At 43.4% G+C, this 22,757-nt stretch overlaps 2 protein-coding genes and 1 long non-coding RNA gene across 6 annotated transcripts; 2 read left to right on the plus strand and 1 right to left on the minus strand.

The window, feature by feature from the left end:
- The first annotated feature begins 148 nt into the window (after window positions 1-148).
- LOC117222068 (Poly(ADP-ribose) polymerase 16) lies at window positions 149-1,923 on the plus strand. The gene is made up of 6 exons (XM_033473544.2): window positions 149-481; window positions 565-720; window positions 821-1,030; window positions 1,101-1,266; window positions 1,357-1,501; window positions 1,567-1,923. Exons 1-6 carry the CDS (start codon window positions 149-151, stop codon window positions 1,724-1,726), a joined length of 1,170 nt encoding a protein of 389 aa, XP_033329435.2. The 3' UTR covers window positions 1,727-1,923.
- On the minus strand, window positions 386-1,791 carry LOC117222069 (uncharacterized). Of its 4 annotated transcripts, none has more exons than XR_013033026.1 (5): window positions 1,651-1,782; window positions 1,496-1,571; window positions 1,156-1,414; window positions 597-1,009; window positions 386-523 (listed from the first exon to the last, which is right to left on the minus strand). It is a non-coding gene; the product is annotated as an uncharacterized LOC117222069 (long non-coding RNA). The 4 variants fall into 4 exon arrangements; XR_013033025.1 differs by having other exon boundaries at window positions 597-769; window positions 846-1,009; window positions 1,156-1,571; XR_004490610.2 differs by having other exon boundaries at window positions 1,156-1,568; window positions 1,651-1,791.
- Window positions 1,924-6,904: 4,981 nt separating the features above from the next.
- On the plus strand, window positions 6,905-22,468 carry LOC117221960 (carboxylesterase 5A). Its single transcript, XM_033473343.2, has 4 exons — window positions 6,905-7,153; window positions 12,445-12,718; window positions 19,407-19,516; window positions 20,926-22,468. The coding sequence occupies exons 1-4, from the start codon at window positions 6,998-7,000 to the stop codon at window positions 22,255-22,257; spliced, it is 1,872 nt and encodes a 623-aa protein (XP_033329234.1). The 5' UTR covers window positions 6,905-6,997; the 3' UTR covers window positions 22,258-22,468.
- Window positions 22,469-22,757: the final 289 nt, after the last annotated feature.

Consider the following 22,757-nt stretch of genomic DNA (forward strand, 5'->3'; position numbering starts at 1 on the left):
TACAGAAATTCGCCGTACAGTCAGATAAAATCTGTAACTTCCAAAAATACAACCATCGGCCGTTCGAATTTTTGAAAAAATGAAGTTTCACTTTCATTCGATCGAAATCTACTGTTGTAAAATCTAGAAACCAGCCGAGCCCGTGATTATGGATAATTCGCGCAAGCAACTGTGCAATATCGGTCGAGATGAAAGCGCAGAGGAGAAGGAAAATCGTGTGAACATTGTCGGCAACAAGATCGATGAAAAATCGGATGTGAACGTATTGTACACGAGCCAAGTAGATCCCACGACGGCCTCGCAGGAAGAAATACACAAGAAGATCTCGTCGGTAAAGTGTGTATTGGAGAAGGATCTTAAGGCAGCCGATTTCAAATGGTCGTTGTTTGTAGCGGCGTGCAACACGTATCGCTACGACACTTGCTTGAAGCCGTTTCCACCGATGTACATCAAGAACGAATGCAAAGACATCGAGGCCTTGGTAGAGTATTCGATATATTCATTGCAACTTGCCTTTATTCGACTGTAACCGAGCGTTAGTTCAAGATTCAAATTTTACTGCAGAGAAGAGCCGTAGAACTGATTCCACCACTTACTGTGATACTTAAAGCGTTGCAAGATCCAGATGTATATGAGCGATACAGCACAACTATAGAACTGTTGTATTGGGTTTTGATTCGTTTAAGGGATCCTACTATAAAAACTATTAGCAAAGACTCTGTAAGTACGTCCTGTTTCTTGGAACATTTTCTACGCAACTCCTTGGGTCCTTTAATAGATCAACTCTTTTGTTTGTTATTGGCAAATCTTTGGAGCGCAGTACGAGTCCGTATTGAGGAAGGTACCGTCAGAACTGTCAGTGGCTGCGCCGAATTTAATATTCCATGTTGCGAACGCGAAGCAGTCAGCATCAGAGGAAAAGTGGAAGACGATTGCGCAAGGTTGTAGAACCTTCTATGCTTATCACGGCAGCCGTTTAGAGAATTTCCATTCTATTATACATTATGGTCTGCAACAAAGTATGTGCAAGGCAAGTATTCTATATCGAAACGACCGTACGAAGCGGCATTTGTAATCACACATTATTGTTCCATCTTTAGAAATCATTGTTTGGTAAAGGAATTTACTTATCCAGCGAATTAAGTGCCAGTTTACCGCATAGTCCTATAGGATACGGATGGGGCGGTAGCGTTCTTGGAAGCGAGATGAATTGTATCGCTTTGTGCGAACTTGTCAATCACGTCGATGTCAAAAGTAGAGACACGGGTAATTATGTTTTATAATGACATATGTGCGATGTAGAGCATCGCAGATTATATACATATATGCGGAATAATAATACATGTATATCTCCAGAACCGGTTGCAGAGGGTACTGTTCAGACTGTATCTAAAGATTCCATGGGTGGCACAACCTCGAACAAATATTACTCGTTAACGAATAGTGAATTGGTACGAGTGAGATATCTTCTCGTTTACAGTCAAGAAGTACAAACCTCAAGGTAGTAATATTCAACATTTTAACACCCACCGTACAGTGGTATAACAATCATTCGCAATTTTTCAGGTCTACTAATAATAGAGGATTATTAGCATGGTTCAAGCAACATAAGTTATTAACATTCGTGCTCGGTTACCTGGTGCTACTGACCTCGGTTGGACTAACCCATAACAAACAAGTTGAAAAATATTATAAATTATTTGCTCAAAAAATTGGATTGGAGTAATTGGATTGGATATGTTTTTTACATTGCTGCGACTTCATTAATTCGTCCTTTTTTATTTACATTATTACATTCTGCTTTCTTTTTCTATTCCTTTTGTATACAATTTTTACTATAGTTTAACGTCAAATTGTATTTATTATCAGCAATAATATACACGCAGTTCAATACATATTTTAATATAGACGAATTATACATCAGATTCTGCTGAAAAATTCTGTAACCTTTCTTTAGTTCTCTAATGAGAACCATTAATTTTTTTAAGCGACCCTATATTGTGCATATGTGGCGCCTCTAGTGGAGGAAATATGAAGCTGCTTTCGATGTCCGTACAGCGTCATTTGGTGCAGTGGTAAAACGCTCAAACTGTTCGCCGAATTATCGACTGTCGAATTTGACTAGCTCCGTCGATGTCTGTATAGCGCCAACTGACGCCGTGGCAGAACGCTGAAACTGTTCACCGAATTACCGACTGTCGAATTTGGCTAGCTCCGTCGATATCTGTACAGCGCCAATTAGTGCAGTGGCAAAACGGTGAAACTGTTCGCCGAATTTGGCTGTCGGTAATTCGGCGAACAGTTTGAGCGTTTTGCCGCTGCAGCAATTGGCGCTGTACGAACATCGAAAGGAGCTTCGAAACCTGGCCGCAAGAGGCGCCAGTGGCGACAAATTTAAATAGTATTTTACAAGGAAAATTGCACGAATCATTCAATGCATTGATTTTATTTATGCTCGCAATTTTTGCAGGTTTATGTTAGGAATACGGATGCTAGGAGGACAAATGAAGAATCCACATCATTCATAATATCTTTATATTGCATATTCAATTCGTATGAGTGATCTTTCGATATACGTACCAACGCTATCTTTCCCGCGAAACGTGCCTTCCTAAAAAACGCTGATAACTAATTAAATTGTTACAAATTTGAGACGTAACCTTCGCGGAAACGTACGTACCTGTAGACGCCTCATTTCTGAATCACCATAATCATCGTAACTTAAACATAGAAATTGTTAACGAAAAAAAGTAACTTAAATATTAATTCTAATTAAATCTAAATTCTGCTGGGAAAAGAGCGGAGGTGGAGAAAGGTTTGCGAATGGATTTACACGTTGGTATGCTTCTTTACTCGAACAAAGTAAATCATACATAATTATTATATAAAATTATATAATCGTTATCCAAGTAGGATGACGGTGCAACAAAAAGTCCTCTCGATCATCTGGCGATGTATTCGCGACGTCGTAATTCCTGGAACTGGAGGAGCCTCGTTCTATTTTAAATAAACGACCGGGCAAGAGGCGGGACAGCTCTTTAATTAAAACGCGGGTCTTAATGGCTCTTTAAGAACCGCAGAAAGCAAGCAGAAGCGAGCAGGAGCGAGTGGAAAGCGAGCAGAAGCGAGTAGAAAGCGAGTAGAAGCCAGCAGGAGCGAGCAGAGGCGAGTAGAAGCCAGCAGGAGCGAGCAGAGGTGAGTAGAAGCCAGCAGGAGCGAGCAGAGGCGAGTAGAAGCGAGTAAAAAGCAAGCAGAAGTGAGCAGAAGCGAGTAGAAAGCGAGCGGAAGCGAGTAGAAAGCGAGTAGAAGCCAGCAGGAGCGAGTAGAAGCCAGCAGGAGCGAGCAGAAGCGAGTAGAAAGCGAGCAGAGGCGAGTAGAAAGCGAGCAGAAGCGAGTAGAAGCGAGTAGAAAGCGAGCAGAAGCCAGCAGAAGCGAGCAGAAACGAGCAGAAGCGAGTAGAAAGTGAGTAGAAAGCGAGCAGAAGCCAACAGAAGCGAGCAGGAACGAGCAAGAGCGAGCAGAAGCAATGTCTGAGTTCCAGCTCGGCAATAAGTTCCCAGATCGGAGCAGATACGGCGACGCTGATTTGAACGCGATGGAAAATACAATTGCGCGGGCGCATGCAGCCCAGCTAAATCTCGGGGCTGACAGGCATTCTATCGCGGCCACGATCCAAGAGCAAACACCCCGCGGCAGGTCCCGATTGCCCCGATAGCGAGCATAAACGTCGCCACGGCTCTCGTGGAACCATGTCCGCGGACTTTTTATCGGGGCCGAGCCTGCCGCGAACTTTTGGCTCCCGACGGCCAATTATTCCCCCGACTTTATAAATATTCTTCGGCTTCGGGACGTTCAAGGTCGTACTAGTTAGGGACGGTCGCATGAAGATCGCATCTTAATGATAGCGTGCCGCTACGCCGCCGGGGCGAAAGACCCCCGATATCGATCCCCAAGGACAACAGAAAAGGGTTGTGTCCACGAAATCGCGGTTTTCGACGGACACGTGACGAACGGCTTCTTTCCGAGTCAGTGGGTCAGGCGCGGCGAAAGTGTGCTGCCTTCGTGCGACGAATTTACTTGTACTTAACCCTTTAAAAAAGAAGCTGAAATTTCTGAACATTGTTGGGAAACATTTGTTTTCTATCGGCGGATGAGTAAAGAAGCGAACGAAATGCGAAAGAAGCGAATAAAATGCGAATAAAGTGCAACCCTGAGGTCGTCAATGCGTAGACATAAGCATACATACGTGCTGAAAGGGTTGAAAACGATGTTATTCAATTAAAGACGTCGAATGCTTTTTTATAAGATTTTAACTGACACAGTATAGGTGGAATAAGTTTGCCCTAATCGACGCTCAGATTGTGCTAAAAAATGGACAATTTGGGAAGAGGAGGTACGATTATTTATGTACTATTTACTTATAAATAAACTTGCGGCTCGATTTTATAGTTAACAATGGATTAATATTATTAATATTGATATTATTCGTATTAATATTATTAAAATTAATATTATTCGTATCAATATTATCCATATTAATATTATTCGTATCAATATTATTCATATTAATATTATTCGTATTAATATTATTAAAATTAATATTATACGTATCAATATTATCCATATTAATATCATTCGTATCAATATTATTCATATTAATATTATTCGTATTAATATTATTAAAATTAATATTATTCGTGTTAATATTGTCCATATTAATATCATTCGTATCAATATTATTCATATTAATATTATACGTATCAATATTATCCATATTAATATCATTCGTATCAATATTATTCATATTAATATTATACGTATCAATATTATCCATATTAATATCATTTGTATCAATATTATTCATATTAATATTATTCATATCAATATTATCCATATTAATATTATTCGTATCAATATTATTCATATTAATATTATTCGTATCAATATTATTCATATTATTAATATTAATATTATTTGTATTAATATTATTCGTATCAATATTATTCATATTATTAATATTAATATTATTCGTATCAATATTATTCGTATTAATATTATTCATATCAATATTATCCATATTATTAATATTAATATTATTCGAATTAGTATTATTAATATTATTCTCACGAATCCGAACGAACGTGCATACACTTAAATTATGGAAAAATTCGAATTTACATAAACAGATGATGGCGGAAGGGGGTGCCTTTGATTAGATCGAAGGGTGTCGCGACGGTTGTCTCCAATTTCCTTCGGGCTTTTCGAATGTCGGACAATGGGCCGGCGGCCTGTTATTCCTGGAGCCGTGGTATACATACATTCGGCGTCGGCGACGACGCAATAACGGAATGAGATTGAAGAAACTGCGGAGGGACGTGCCGCCGTGATTGAAAAGGGCGGCGGGGTTGGAGGGTCGTTGGCGTGACCGCAAAAATCGAACGAAACGTAGGAGAGATAACGAGCGAAGGCATTAAGTAATATGCGCGTCGGACATAGGTGAAAGGTGATGGGTGTGGGTGTGTATAGTGCGCGCGGGACACGATTTGAAGTCAATTGGGCCAATGAATTCAGCGGCGCGCGGAAGGTGGCCGAGGGGGTGTTGGTTCCGAGACCGGGAAAAATCCGCGCGGCGTTCCCGAACGGGGGGCAAGGCAACCTTGGTCGCGATCCCAAGGAAGATCGAATCGCGAAACTTTTCCACTAGAATCGCCGCTTCTAGGGCTTGGTCGACGAGCTCGCGAGTCTGCGAGGATTGAGATTGATGGGGGCGATTAGACGACGGTTCGGCCATTTTTGTTCGACTCGGCCTGGGCTAAAGTGTGTCAATTACCGGGCCCGTTCGAGCGACCGACCAAGTTTTTTGACGACAATCGAAATAGTTCTTTTTATGTATATTGTTCTGCTTATACGTTAATGAGCCGCGACGAAAAATCGAAATCGGATCAGAGCTCGCGAGTCGGTCGTAGTCTTTTTGGTGGAATATTTTTGTAGTTGTTTTATACATATAGTTATTTTGTACTGATATTATTACAGTTATATGTATAATATATAATAATAGAATATATATATAATAATAATATATGTATAATATACTAATAATAATATAATAATATATGTATATATGTTGTATATATGCAGTTATTTTATTTATTATATATGCGATATTATACAGTTATTATTACAGTTATATATGTATTATAAAATAAAATGAAATTGCAATAAATTATATAAAATAGAAATACCGTAGTAATTAATATTATTCCTATTAATATTACTCGTATTATTAATATTATTCATATTAATACGAGTCATATTATTAATATTAATATTATTCACATGATTTCGAATGAATGTACATACCCTTAAATTATGGAAATAAATAAAATAAATAAAATAGAATAAATAGAAATAAATAAATAAATAAAAAGGTAAAATAACTGTACATATATGTTATTATATATATAAATATTTTATAATGGTATAATATCACACATATAGTAAATAAAATAAAATAAGTAAGAATAAATAAAATGACTATGTATATATCTAAAATCGTCGATTTCGGTGGTGCTACAATTTAGACCGCGCCTCTTTTCATCCAAACTAAAAATCCTCCCCCAAAATAATCGCGTCGCGTCGCACCTAACCTCCATCCTTTAATTCGTCGCGCCCCTATACATTTCCAGCGTTCCTTTACCGTTCCATTTATCCGTAAATCTCGTCTATTTTAGCGAACAAACGACGCGTACACGTCGTCGGCCAGGGTGGCCGAACGCGTCGCCGTCGCCGTCGGTCCGAAGGGAAGTCGAGGGCGAAAGAGCGCAGGCCCCGAGCACCGCACCGCGTCGTATTCGAGAAGGAAGCCGAGGAAGGAGAAAACTGGCCGCCGAGGGTGGTCGACGGAGTCACGCAACGGCGAGCCGAGGCCCGGGAGGAGAGAGGCAACGACGTCGGGCAACCGCCGATTGTTTCCGAAGCAAATCAGTCAGTCTGCAGAATGAAGTGTCCGGCGTGGCTCGTTCTCGCTCTGTTCCCGCAGTTGTTCGCCGGGATACCGGTTACGCGGTCCCAGAGGACCCACGCGCGACAGGGCCTTGGTCGCGAGCAGCCCGTGGTCAACATCCCGGACCAAGGATCGCTCGCCGGCAAGGAGGTGCGACCAATTTTCTTCTGCGATCCGAGCCCGCGGCCGACGTCGACGTCGCCGCGCCGCGCCGTTCGTTATTTTGTTCTACAATAGTAGTCTCTCTCGCCCGACTTTCTCTCTGGGTCTCTCTCTCCTAGAGAGAAAGAGCCGCCCACCCCGCCGGCCCCGTGGATAATACGGTTGCTATGCGATCCAACCAAACGGTGGTGTTTCGGCCCGCGACTACTGCGGTTACCCCGGATTTCCCGCCGCGGGAACGCCAACCCCCTCGTCGGTAGAGAACTTTTTAAACCCCTTCGTCGCGAATGTTTCGTTTCTTCGAGCGCGGTTCGAATTTTTACGGGTCGCTGAAACCGAGAGGGATGGAGATATTTGGCGGAATTTGGTGGAACGTGGATTTTTACACGATATAGAAATTTGGGGTGGGAGACGCGTGGGGGTGGAGTATTGTGAACGAACGTTCTTTGCGATGTTGAGACCCTCTGCACTCGAGTGGCGACTTTGAAGCATCGATAAAAATTGGTATACTAGTTTTAGAGCATTAGACTCTCGTTTATATTTATAACAGAAAATTGTTGAAATTTTATTGTACTTGTTAAGAGGCTCAAATCTATACGCATGAATCGCAATAAATTTGTATAAAATTGAAATACTGTTAGATCAGATTAAATCAGATTTGGATTTCGAAATCAAATAGCTTCGACTGCAAAGGGTTAAATGATCGCGATTGCGGTAGATTTTTCCCAATTTTTCTTCGGCTTGTGAACGAAACTGGATGATTCAAGAAGAGGGGGTGGTATAATTATTCGAGCCACGCGGCTCGTTTTTATGGTCTCTGATTGTTAATGATGTTATTGTCAACCGTTTTTGTTTGCAAGATGAAGGAAAATTAGGAAAAACCTCCCACAGGGAATGAGCGAAATTTTTATCTCGGTCTAAGTACGAGCTCGTTTCACAGCGTACGCGTATCCGATTAGCGATAATATCTTCATGCTGCCGACAAAAAGGTTGCGCGTTACGTGATCACGATCTCCTCGCGTCGAATAACATGGCATTTTTTTCCGCGACTGAAAACTACGAAGAATAAAATACGAAAATTTCGAAGAATAAAACGCGACGCCATCCGGAACGGGATACTGGAACAAACTCGTTTGCGGTATCAAAAAGTCTTCCTACCTCAGCGCTTTTATGCAACGATCACATTATTTTGCGATTATCACGGTATTATTACTTCTTTCCATTGTTATCGTCAAATATTGTTCTTTGTTTTCTGAATGTTATTGCCATTTAATTTATGATGTTATCGTTTATGCCATTATTTTTATTATTATTATGTTATTATTATTATTTATATTGTTATTATATTATTTATATTATTATTATATTGTTATTTATATTATTATTATTTCTTATTACTCCATTTCCTTTGTATCATATATCTTCTTTTTCTCTCTCCCCTTCTTTCCGTCGTTTGCAAATCTTCAATATTTTTACAACAAAGAAGTGTTACATACATATATTATATCAAAAAAATATAATATATTAAATTACATTAATATCATATAAGAAAATATAATATATTGTATTCTATTAATATTATATAAATATTATATTATATGAATATTATTATTCTTTTCAACATGCAACATTTATTAAGAGAAAATACACACGCACATTCGACCCCCGTCCGCAGCATTTTTATTTTGCATAAAAATCCGCAGTCCAACGATCAGAGTTTCTTGGGGAGGGGGAGGATTCTGCAATGTCCGAGGGGGTTGAAAGTCGACGGGGTTGAAAAGTCGAAGGAGTTGAAAGTCGACGATATTCGTTCGATTCCGCGGAATATTTTCGCGTCGGGATTCAGCTCGTCAAATACATATGCTAGAGAGACGACGAGATTTCGACTGGCGCGAGCACAAACCGAGAACCACGATTCGTTGACACGCTCGTTACCGTGACCGGGATTTGCATATTTTCGCTGCCGCGTTTCCGTGACGTGTAATAATATTTTGATCGCGAAAACAGGGTCGCCGGGGGTAGGTATGCTCGTTTTATTTTTACCGCCGGCGGTTTTACCCCGGGTCATTCCATGACCCGGGTGCAGCGCGGCGAGCACCGTCGTCGCACTTTTACCGCGTAAGACGCGGCCGTATGCGGCCGAGACGCATATATCAGCCGTGTGCCGCACGAAAATCCGGCAGCGGCGGCGGCCGCGGCGAGGGAGCCGCGCTCGAATAATTACGCGGCCGAAGGCAGAGAGGAGCACATGCGAGCCCTCCACGAGCCTAAATCGTTCGAATCGATGCGACGTGCACGGCGCGATGTCTCGATTGTCTAAGGGATGCGATTCTCGAACGACTGTCTCCTCGGTTTTTATTGTTATTCGGTCGATTCGAATTAATGGACTGCGGACTTTATGCGGCTGCGAAAAATAAAGGTAGGTGAAATTTCGCAGGGCGAAAATATTTGCAGAATTTCAGGGGAAATATTTAATAATTGAATATATAATTCATATTTAATAATTGAATATATAATTCATATTTAATAATTAAATATATAATTCATATTTAATAATTAAATATATATATAATAAATATTTACTAATTTCGATTTACTGCAATTATTAAAGGAAGACGGTATTTACTGTTTAATTCGCGTTTGTTGCAATCGACGAAGAACATTATTTTTGCATAATCCAAGTTATATTGCATAAAGATCCGCAGTCTAATAATTACTTTGAGAATTAGGGTTAAAATATGTCTGTTTTATTTATTATTCCTTTTTCATTATATATTCGATTATAAATTACTTTGCGAATTTTTTAAGATAACAATGTCTATCTTATTTTTTAATCTTTTTTCATTATATATTCGATTAGAATTATTTTGAGAATTAAAATAACAATGTTATATTTTGTTTTCTTATTCTTTTTCAATTATATGCTCGATTTTAATTACTTCGGGAATTAAATTATGGACGACTATATCTTATTCATTTTATTCATTATGCATTCGATTATGGTTATGTCGAGAATTAAGGTAGAAACGACTTTTTTTCTTTCTCGTTCCTTTTTTCATTGCCCGTTCGATGATAATAAAAAAAGAAAAACTGGTTTTTCGAACTGTGCCACTTCGGTTCTCATTTCAAAGTATAATATCCGCGGCACCCTCGCCCTCTCGCATTTCGCGCGAAATGATGCTGTTATGTGGAATGTAATGCACCGATTACATCCACACAGTTCCCGCGCATGACATTCGTTCGTTAATATGAATAAATCATCATTTACCCCGTTGCCGAGTTTTTCGCAAAGGTGGCCACCAGAGAGGCCAACCCCGATCCGACCCGACCCGACCCGACCCGACCCGACCCGACCCGCCGCCGCGTCGAACCGGTTACATATTCTGCCGTAGTAAATCTCTCCGGAAATTGCTCGAAACCTCGGCGTGTTTATCGTTCGTTTCCAGGCGGAACTTTATACAATTTATCGAATGAGACACATATCACATCTATTCCATTATTTCGTTCACTTTCCGGTACAAAAATATCTTTTTATTCTTTTATGTCGTTCATTTTTTAATGCGACATTTTCTTTACTCTTCTATTTTACTTGTTCTTGAATGCGACATTTTTTTTACTGTTCTATTTTGCTTGTTCTTGAATGCAAAATTTTTGTACTGTTCTATTTTGCTTATTCTTGAATGCAACATTTTCTTTACTCTTTTATTTTGCTTGTTCTTGAATGCAACAATTTTTTTACTCTTCTATTTTGCTTGTTCTTGAATGCGACATTTTTTTTATTCTTCTATTTTGCTTGTTCTCGAATGCAACAATTTTTTATACTCTTCTATTTTGCTTGTTCTTGAATGCAACAATTTTTTTACTCTTCTATTTTGCTTGTTCTTGAATGCGACATTTTTTTTTATTCTTCTATTTTGCTTGTTTTTGAATGCAACAATTTTTTATACTCTTCTATTTTGCTTGTTCTTGAATGCAACAATTTTTTATACTCTTCTATTTTGCTTGTTCTTGAATGCAACAATTTTTTATACTCTTCTATTTTGCTTGTTCTTAAATGCAACAATTTTTTTACTGTTCTATTTTGCTTGTTCTTGAATGCAACAATTTTTGTATTCTATTATTTCGTTTATCTTCGAACACAAAATTGAACACGTCTCATTCGACAAATGTGAACCCAATTATTATTACATAAAGAACTAACAAAGATCTCCAGAAACCGCGAAACGCGAGCAATGCACGTTTCTCGACGGATGAACGGTCGTTAGTCGTTAACGGTGTTCCGAGTCTGTGATTGCTGGTCTCTTCGATCCGATTACAGTAATTTCATCCTAATTCATGTTCCGATTGCGCACAAAAATGGACAATTTGAGAAACGGAGATACGATTGTTCGAGCCCCGCGTCTCGTTTTTATAGTCACCGATTGTCTCTTTTTAAGGGTGCAATAACTCGCCCAACGATTTTTTCGCATATTTCGTATTAAATATTATCAATATTATTAATATTATTGTCATAAAAGTAGACCGAGGATTTGATGCATTTCCAAGAGAAATAGCTACATGATATTTAAAACAACGAAAACGTTCAAAGAATTTAACTCTGTGAAGCTATAAAAACTAGCCAGAAGGCTCGAATGGTGTCTCCTCTTCCCGAAATGTCCACTTTTGTGCGCGATCCGAGCGCTAATTAGGGAGAAATTGCTGCACCCTCGAGCGTCGAATTCGTCGGGCCCCTTCGCCCTTCGTTTTTCGCACTTCGTTCTTCGCCCTTCGCTCTTCGCACTTTGCTCTTTGCTCTTCGCACTTTGCTCTTCACTCTTCGCTCTTCACTCTTTGCTTTTCGCTCTGCACTCTTCGCTCTTCGTTCTTTGCTCTTCGCACTTTGCTCTTCGCTCTTCACTCTTCGCTCTTCACTCTTTGCTTTTCGCTCTGCACTCTTCACTCTTCGCTCTTCACTCTTTGCTTTTCGCTCTGCACTCTTCACTCTTCGCTCTTCACTCTTTGCTTTTCGCTCTGCACTCTTCACTCTTCGCTCTTCACTCTTTGCTTTTCGCTCTTTGCTCTTCGCACTTTGCTCTTCGCTCTTCACTCTTCGCTCTTCACTCTTCGCCCTCCGGCCTTCGCCCTCCGGCCTTCGCCCTTCGGCCTTGGCTCCTTCGCTCTTCGTCCCTTCGCCCTTCGCACTTTGCTCTTCACTCTTCGCCCTTCGCCCTCCGCCCTCCGCCCTCCGCCCAGAAATTCGAGAGTTCAGCGTACGATTCTCAGCGCTTTTGCGAGCACAGGTGCCGATGAGCCGGCCGCCGAAAGTGATACAGTACCTGGGCATACCGTATGCCCAGCCGCCGGTCCGCAAGCTACGGTTCATGGCGCCGGTTACGGAGCCTCTGCCGTCGTGGAACGGGATCAGGAACGCGACGCAATTCGCGCCGTCCTGCCAGCAGGTGACCAACAGGCTGAAACTGCACGAGAAGCTGTACCAGAGGCTGCTGCCGACCGATCAACCCGATCCCGAGGTCAGCGAGGATTGCCTCTACCTGAACATCTTCATGCCCGGCGGTGAGTTCAACGAGACCGTCGAGATACCGGCGGTCGCGTGACCGCGATTCCGCGTTGCTGACGCGTCGCCACGGTGGTCCGAATCGCCGAAAATACACGAACACGAAAATCGAGTCGTCAAATTCGTCGAAAATTTACAAAATCGTCGTTCGACGTTTCTTTCGAGCGTCTTCGTCGATCGCGAGAAACGTTGGCCTAATTAGATATTTATTTTTATTTTTAATAATGTCTTTCTTGTGGATGCATCGAATCCTCGGTCTACTTTTATAATAATAATATTAATAGTATTAATATTAATGATGTTAATAATATTAATGTCAATTATGCTAATAATATTAATATTAATGGCATGAATAATATTAATATTAATAATATTAACGATATAATAATAATAAGCATTATTAGCTTTATTATAAGCATAATAAGCATTATATTAATAATATTAATAATATGAATAACATCAATATTAATAATATTAACGATATAATAATTAACATTAATATCAACGATATAAAAAGACTTTAAAATGAAAAATTAAGTCGTTCGATGGCCGACGGCAGGGTTCAGCGTCGAAGCACGCAGCTGGTCGGTTCGCTCCGCGAAAAAGTCGGCGACGACGCATCAGATTCTTCAATTAAAACAGCTGTTGGCCGACGGCGCTGGTCGTTAAAATAGTTAACGCAACCGCGGTGATTAGCGAGCGATGGAAAACGCGAGAATCGCGTTCGCCGGGCGGCGAAACGTGCTCCGTTCGTCTGACACAAAGACGACCGGCTTGCTTGCTTGCTTCTCGTGATTTTCGCCCGCGTTGATAGCAGCGAGCGCGCCCGATGGAAGTCCTCGATACTCGTGTCACGACAACGTTTCTTCCGAGTAACGCTTTAGTCACGGCGACACGCGATCTCGGCCGCTAATGATGATCAAGCCCGGTCCCGCTTCCTTTCTTCTGTTTCTTCGATATATCACGGGGCAGCGCGCGGTGTGACGCGATCCTAATCGCGGCTATGAAAAGACTGCGGTTGGAGAACGTCGTCGTTGCCTTCTTCTTCGTCGCCGTCGCCTTCTTCTTCTTCGTCGTCGCCTTCTTCTTCATCGTCGTCGCCTTCTTCTTCATCGTCGTCGTCTTCGTCGTCGCCTTCTTCTTCATCGTCGTCGTCTTCGTCGCGTCTTCTTCTTCTTCGTCGCATCTTCTACTTCTTCGCCGCCGTCTTCTTCTTCTTCGCCGTCATCTTCTTCTTCGCCGTCATCTTCTCCTTCTTCGTCGTCGTCATCTTTGTCGCGTCTTCTTCTTCGTTATCATCTTCTTTTTCTTCGTTGTCATCTTCCTCTTCTTCGTCGTCGTCGATATTAGAATATTACAACACGTTTCCTTCGCAGAGAAATAGTCTACGAACTCTCCGGCGTGCGCGCGCGATTGCCGACGCCATTTTGTTTGTTCCGCTACAGCGACTTCGTCGTTTTTCTCGAGAACGAAGAGCCGTAGGAAGAAACCGCAAAGCAGATGATAGCTTCGTTTTCTGCCGAGGAATCGATTTCAGTGATTGATGTTTTCATTTCGGCACCCATGTCTCGCGGGTGACGCGGGTCAAAGGTTGATTCTTCGCGCACCCGCCGCCGTAGGTCACAGTATATCGATCCGGCGCGGCCTGATCGCAAGAAACGGGCCCTAATTATGCTAGCCGGTCCACTCTGCGATTAACAATAATTCCATATCCGCAGTAATTTCCTGCTCCAATTCTCCTCGATTGACAATAAATGCCGGGTCTGCGTGCCGTGGCCACGTAAATCTCGCTGTTTAAGGATGTCGGTGAAGGACTGGGCTAATATGCCGGCATTACGGGCATCATTTCGAGCTAATCTCGGATGTCTTGTGCTGTCGTGAGTCGTAAAAGTCGGCTCGAAGGTCTCCGGACGACGGTGTTCCACGGCGAAACGAATCGATATCGGAACCTATCGAAGTTTCATGTTCTCGCGGATCTTCGGATCGCAATCCAGACGTCCCGGCCGCGTCCTTCGCGCATCGAACCGGCCGCGAATCGTGTCTTGGCTTACTAAAAAGAAAAAAAAATGATCCGAGTAAAAATATATAACGACTAAGAAATAGAAATGTTTTCGAAGTACTATTTCTCACGACGGTATTACGTATATGCTTCGTTTGAAATAGTCGTTTATTTCGGTATGCAAAGAAACAGTGATTTATTTCTGGGTCGAATGAAATAGTTATTTATTTCTGTGTCGAATGAAATAGTGATTTATTTCTGTGCCGAGTGAAATAGTAATTTATTTCTGTGTCGAAGGAAATAATAAATGATTTCTGTATTAAATGAAGTAATAATTTATATCTGTATTTATGAAATAGTAATTTAGTTCTCTATTTAAGGAACAGCCATTTAATTTTGTGTTAAATGAAATAGTATTTTATTTCTGTATTAAATGAAATAGTATTTTATTTCTTTATTTATGGAACAGTAATTTATTTCTGTATTCAATGAAATAGTCATTTTATCATGACATATATATTATGAAAGAAACGTATAGATCAAATGCAACACTTTCAATGGCATCTCGGACGAATTTCAGGATATTTGTTATATAATTTTTAACATCTTACGATTATTAACATCGTAAAGACACTTTCGTCTAATTGATGTTCCACGAAATTGAATTTTCATTTGCACACAGAAGCAACAAAACGAACAAGCAAAAAGATATAAATAATTATTACGAAAAGAAAAGCTGTCTACAGCTTGAACAAAGTACTATACCTCGTCGGTCACTTTTCAAGAAGGTCGCGGCAGCCAGCTGGTTAAGTCATCGCCGAAGCGTTAATCGAAGTTAAATGGTAATTTCGTTGCTCCGTTCGCGGGTTCTAAATAAAGTGGAGGCATCGTGAAGCGTTTCTCCGTCGCCCTAACCGCGCGGTATAATCCTTCGAAATGCTTCAGAATTTCCGTGAATTATTTCTGTCGCTTTCTTTTCGCTGGAATCGCAAGCTTCGCGCCGACGAGTTCTCGAGCGAAGGGGAGACTTCGATAGCGGGAGAGGCGACGCGATGAAAGAGCAGATCCTCGTGTCCAGCAAGGTCGCCGGAAGCGAACCTAACACCGTCGTAGCTGGCAGCTAGTTAATCACAGGGAAAAGCCCGGGAACATTGTGCTTTTCTCAACTATCTGTCACAAAATCGTTTTAATCGTACGCCGTTCAACGATAGCATCGTCCCGATGCAATAATTGCGCGGCCCGCTTGTGCTATTTCGAGTGTAAAGCCGCTTCTCGACCCATATCCGGGGCTCGTAAAAATTACCCACGTGATAATCGAGAAGGCGAAGGTCATCGAAGATCGTCCTATAGCACCTGAAATTACAACGTGAAACTTTTATCCCCGGGAGTATCGTGCGACGTCGATCATAGTCAGGATTTTCTTCGTGTTAACGAGGACTTCGTGGGCTCTCGGCCAGCAGCGGGATAAAAATATTTCATAAAGTGGTCGAAATAGTCCGCGAGGATACGCTTGCTTCGATGGAACAATGCTTCGAGACCGATTAAGATGCTAAACCGAGATAAGTGTAGGAAATTCTGCTTAATTCGCGATCGGATTGCGCCACGATTTGGGAGCAAGAGATGCGATGGTTTGAACCCTGTGGCTACTTTTTATGGTTGTTGACAGTCGATAACCCTTTTTTTTTAATTACTGTACATTGTTGAAGCAAGTTTTGTAGTAGAAACTTTACAAAATCTAAATAAATTCGATCCTGTCGCTGAATAAATTCGCTGAGCGCGAATGAAGGAATCTCTGAAATTTACAGAATTGCAAAATATAAAAACGGTCGTTTTTTAACCCTCGTACGCGATGCTCCGCCGATCTCTCTCTCTCTCTCTCTCTATCTGTCTTATTTATAAATCCCCAGCGATATCATTCTCGAATCGATATGCAATATCGTCCAAACTTGTTAGCCAGAGGACAATCACGAAACCATCTCCAGCAGAGTTATTAAAGAGCCTCCATTAATTGGCTTCCGGTGGGCGAAACGGGTCGACACGAAAGAATCGTTTGGCAGAGAAAAAGATGCCGGAAGAAAACCGTGTCGTCGACGTTTGTCGAAACTCTCCACGCTGTGTGGAGATTCGGCTGGTTGAATGGGGAATGCGGGGAGGATCGAGTGACGGTGTCACGTGGGTTAGCATGGGGTCGGAAAGCAGGAAAAGGGACAGGTGAATCGGGAAATCGTGCCCGATCCCCCTTCGGCCGACACCCGGTCGATATACATAGAAGCAGCCAAGGAGTAAGAGTAGCAGTAACTGGCGCACGTCGCGGCACGCGATCTTTTAGGGTCGGTCGAGATGTTAAGATACTGGTGAGGTCGGTCACGAAACCACCCCCGCTTGCTTGCCCGTGTCGCTAGCTCTCTTTTCTTTCTTTCCCGTGCCGAATCCGATCTATCCTCTGATTCGCCCCAGAATTGTTCTCTCCCGGCGACGCCATCATCTTCCACGCGAGCAAGTCTAAGTCCGATTTATTTTCACTCGGATTGCCACGTGTGTTCGCTGGTTTCTACCGACTTGCCGTCGATGCGGTGCACGGTGGCCTGGAAACCCGCTTTTCGCGGTCAAAATTCAATATTTCTTCGCTTTCAGATGGTAAATTATATTTTGCTTCCTATAAAGTGATAGGAATAACCCTTTGAAGGGGTCACATACAAAATATTAAATCGTAATAGTCACAGAGCTAAAAACAAGGATAATGATAACAAGGGGGGATGGAAGGCATATATAAATGCAATGAAATAAATAGAATTGAATAGAATAGGAATAAAATAGAAATAGAATGGATAGAACAGGAATAGAATAGTATAGAATAGAATAGGAATAGAGTAGAATCGAATAGAGTAGAATAGCAACAGAATAGAACAAAATAGAATAGAATAGGAATAGAGCAGAATAGACTATAGAGTAGAATAAAGTAAAATAGAATACAGTACAATAGAGATAGAATAGAATAGGAATAGAATAAAATAAAATAGGAGAGAATAGAAATAGAATAGAACAAAGTAGAATAGAATAGGAATAGAGTAGAGTAAAGTAGAGTAGAATAGAGTAGAATAGAATAGAGTAGAGTAGAATAGGGATAGAATAGAATAGGAATAGAGTAGAGTAGAGTAAAATAGGAATAGAATAGAATAAAATAGAAGAGAATGAAAATAGAACAGAACAAAATAGAATAGAATAGGAATAGAGTAGAATAGAGTAGAGTAGAATAAAGTAGAATAGAATAGAATTTGGCACGAACGAGCTCAACAACGATAGACCTGTATCGTCGATCAACATAGGGGGGTGGGTAGTCTGAGTAATCGGCGTGGCTGTCTTTTAAGGGCTAATTGATACGCGGATACCATGTTTCGGAGCGTTTATCGCGGCGGAAGGCCCCGACGCCTCTCCTAGAACGGGATAGATCGACGTTCGATACTTAAATCGCATAAATCTCGTGGGCCGTGTTCCCGTCCGGAAGAATGCGCCCGGTTCTGACCCAGATCTCGCGGGGGAAGCTTGTTCCGGCGTCGCCGAACGAAAGGTAATAGCCCGAAACTATTTGTCAGCTCGGAGGACCGTGGTGGCACCCGGAGGAGACCGGCGAGATCGCGATAACCCGCTAATAAATTGTCGCCGCGTGGGTGGATCCCGGGAAAGCTATTCCGAGACGTCTCGGACAACCAACGCCGGCCGATAACCAAAACCAGCCCCGAACTTCCTGCTGGCGGGCCTCTGTATCGCCGCCCATCTAAAGCGCGTCCCACCACCGTGAAATAGCCTGGATCTCCCCGACCTTGGCACGCTTCAAAAACCGAGTCGGCGACGCTGAAGAACTCGCCGAAATTAATTATTCGAGCCGACCCCCGCGGCGTTTCCTCGCCGTTCAAGTCACCCTCGGCGAAATTGTTTTTTTTTTCTTAGAAAAAGTCGAAAGTCGATCTCTCTTTTACTCGCTGTCCCGGCCGGCTGATTGATGATCGCTTGACCTCTGAAAGTGAAATTCAAAAGAACGAAGGTAGAAAGAATTCAAGAAAATTGTTATACTACTCTCGATTAATTAAAACTATCGGAAGAAGAAATACATTCTTATTAGACTGCTTCTCCGTTATGCAATTAACATAGAAACACCTTTTTACTTTGCATAAACATCTCCGCAGTCTAATAACAACGACACGAAAATAATAAAAACCGAAGGAATTACCGGTGAACATAGATAAATCCTGAGACAATAGTTTCCTGCTGATCTCCGTTGTTGTCGTTGTTGCTTCTTCCGCGTGTAATCTGCTCGTTGAATTTAACCTCGGATCACGTCGCCGAGGCTTCGAAGAGCCCTGCAAGCGATTGTCTCATGGCGAGCAAGGGATAACGCTATGCAAATGGTGTCGCGATCGATTCGCCGCCGGTGCAACCGGAACCGGGGATGCAGGCTCATTTAGTGCGAACGCGAGTCCATGAATTGCTCGAGTTCCAGTGGCCGGTCGCCTCTGCTCGTCTCTCTCTCGGGTTTCTTTTTAATCAGAATGCGTGATCGATCGACGAGTCTATTTTCTCATCTGTGCCTCTGGAACCGAGCAACGAAACATTAAGCAATCATTCAAAGGAACGTTTGTGTAGCCTCCGCGAAGAACGACGAGAGATTTCAACGAATTTTCTGTCCGCAGGAAACAAACCGGACGACGGATGGCCGGTGATGGTGTGGTTCCACGGTGGTGACTTCAACACCGGCACGCCCGCCATTTGGGACGCGTCGGTCTTCGTCAACAAGCAGAAGGTAAATCGCGTCTCTCTCTTACATTAACAATTAATAGAAATCGCGCCGCGATGCTACGACCTTGGCGGAAATTCTCGGGGAGCGAGAGCCGCTGATCCGGAATCGATTAGGCGAGAGAGCCGCGGAAAAAGTCGACAGAAAATCGAACGGGATTAGGGTGTTTGTTGCGTGCCGGTTCGAGGTAAATTCAACCTTTGGAATCGCATTACGGTGCCCATCCATGATGCATGCTTTATGCACCGCTGTAAATGCTAATACTATGGCCGTTCTTCGTTCACGGGGCAAGATTCCGAACGCGAGAGAGCATCGTGAAAAAATAAAGAAAAAAGCGTGGGCGCGCGCGTTACATTGAGAAAGCGAGAACACGAGAAGAGCACCTTTTCGCGTTTCCTTACAATTCTAAAAAGAGAATAAATCACGCTCGGATAAAATGATTGTCTCTCCTTTTTGTAAATGCTTTATTCTCGGTTGGAAACACTCCATACTATAAATACGCTATCCGGAACAAGTAATTCGTAGCATGTTGGAAAATCTATGATAGAACACGGAATGACACCACGGGGTTCTCGAGTAAATACTAAACTGGACACGCTGACTGGTTCGTGGTCGTCAGCGAGCAGCGCGCGTTTTGTAATTCCTAAATCGTGTCGATATTCGTTAGCTTCGATCCTCGTTCGATCTACTCGGACCATTCTCTAGACTAATTTACCGAACGAGCTCGTCGGAAACTCCTCAACTTTAACAATAACGCTGGCCAACATCCTGTTTCGCGATTTTGCTAATCAACTAGACTGCGGACTTAATGCGTTCACGATAAAAAAAGAAGACGAGCTTTAAGCACGATACATATATAAAACCGCGAAAAGACATTAGAAAAACTTGAAGAGTGTTCCCACGTTATTCTGAATTCAGTAGAAATTATTAAGACGAGGAGAGATAACGTTTCTATTTCATTCGCGTTTAACACGTTCAGCGTTGACGATCGATCACTAAAATTTCCACGTGGGGAAAGCGCTTTAATTAATTAAACAGAAACTAGAACGTTAAAATCGATCATAGTGGACGACATTGGAACTCTTTCGCATCCTAGACAAATTCAGTTTGTCCGAATATATTACAATGAAAATGACATTTCAAAATTAGTAAAAAATCAGCGTCATTCATGTGTGACCGACGCGGCGCTCAACGTGTTAATACAATTCTCTAATCAAGATGATTAGCGCACGAAGATCCGCAGTCTATCGGCGGCTTGTCTCGACGTTCTCGTTCAAGAGAAAGATCGTCCGGTCGTTTAGCAGAACGCGGATGCTCGAAAGTCGTTGGACAGCGTGGTATATGAGAGCCTGCCGCGCCCCATTCGAAGGGTCTATCTTAAACTCTACGATTAACGGCTACGCAACCGGTTCTAGGTGCTAGTGGTCACGGTGGCCTATCGGCTGAACATCCTGGGCTACTTCACGACGACGGACGCGGAGGCGCCCGGTAACTACGGCATGTTGGACCAGATCGCGGCGTTGGACTGGGTGCAGAAGAGGATCCAGTACTTCAACGGGTCCCCGTCGAACGTGGTGATCTACGGGCACAGTTCCGGCGCGATCAGCGTGGGCCTGCATCTGATCAGTCCGATGAGCAAGGGCAAGTTCTCGAAGGCGATCGCGATGAGCGGGGACGCGATCAGCTCGGTGGGCTCGCCCCGGGCGGAGCTGCCGGTGGTGGACATCATCGCCGAGAAGTTCGGCTGCTACCGGCGTCCGACGTCCGCGCTGATGGAGTGTCTTCGCCGGGTGGAGGTGAACATCCTGGTGCGCGAGTCCTCGGACATCGAGACGTGGGGGCCGATAGTGGACGCCGAGACGACCAACCAGACGGAGCCGTTCCTGCCGATGCACCCCCGGGACGCCCTGGAGACCGGTCAGCTGAACAGCGTGCCTCTGCTGGTCGGCTACACCAAGAACGAGCAGGCCCTGGCGTACATGGAGTCGCTGGGCAAGGGCAACCCGGACGGCAAGCTGTCCCCGAGCAAGTTCGAGATGCTGATCAACGACGAGTTCCTCTCGGCGATCTCGTGCATGGAGGACAACTCGACCTGCGAGACCAAGCCCGAGACGGTGGCCGACGCGGTGCTGTTCTTCTACAAGCCGCATCCGCCGAGCAGGAACCAGAGCGTCCTGCGGGACAGATACTTGGACCTGCTAACCGAGAAAAACTTCGCCGCCGGGCTGACTCTGCTGGCCGGTAAGGTCGGCAGCGAGAAGCCCGCGTTCGTCTACAGGTTCGACTATCGGCCCAAAACCCAGTACATCACCAACGACGTGCCCGAGTGGGTCGGTGTCCCTCACATGTTCGAGCTGCCGTTCGTCTGGGGCCTGCCCCTGGTACCCGGCACCTCGATCCAGTGGAACTTCGGCGACAAACAAATGGCCGAGGTGATGATCATGATGCTGGCAAGCTTCGCCAGGTCGGGCAACCCCTCGCTCACGAACAATAAATGGGAGCCGTACACCGAGGAGAAGCCCGGTATCCTGATCATCGACAGGAACATCGACATGAGCGACGGGAACGACGTCGATTACAAGGCGCTCGACTTCTGGAACGAGTACTACCCCAGGCTGCTCCAGGAGGCGATGGACAACTGTTGCAATGTGACCAGTAGCGCCGCCACGTGGAGGGTTGCAAGCCCCAACGGTATCGCTATCGGCAGCCTCGCGGTAGCAACGATGCGGTGCCGTCTCGTTTGGTAGGCGACATCATCATCTCCGGGGCTGTTGTTGTAGGATATCTCTTTCTTTGTACATGCTCGATGGGGCTTCTTGCGGACGTTGGTCAACTGGGGGATATATTTTGATATATATATATGTATATGTATATGTATATGTACACGAGTGGCTCCTTTGTGTGCTGCTGACATCTATTGTACACTTTTTCCTCGATTAGCTACTTTACAAGTTCTCAGTCCTGCTTAGATAGTTTTCTGGTTCCTCCGCCGAGTCTTCTTCTACGGAACTAACGGAGCTCTCTCGGTGACTCCATCGCGCGTGGGAAAGGCCTGCCGATGCATAAACATTTTTCGTTAACATACGGACATCGGGGGGGATAGTAGGAGCCGACGCGAAAATACAACCGAAACACGCCCGTCCATCGAGGATCGATGCAATCGGGAACGCCTGAATGGTTTAAACGCAGGCTGCAGTCTTTCGGGATCGATTTCTCCGTAGCGTCGCGATTTTCTACGGACGCTTTC

Source organism: Megalopta genalis, chromosome 3, assembly GCF_051020955.1.
Source record: "Megalopta genalis isolate 19385.01 chromosome 3, iyMegGena1_principal, whole genome shotgun sequence".
NCBI lineage: Eukaryota > Metazoa > Arthropoda > Insecta > Hymenoptera > Halictidae > Megalopta > Megalopta genalis.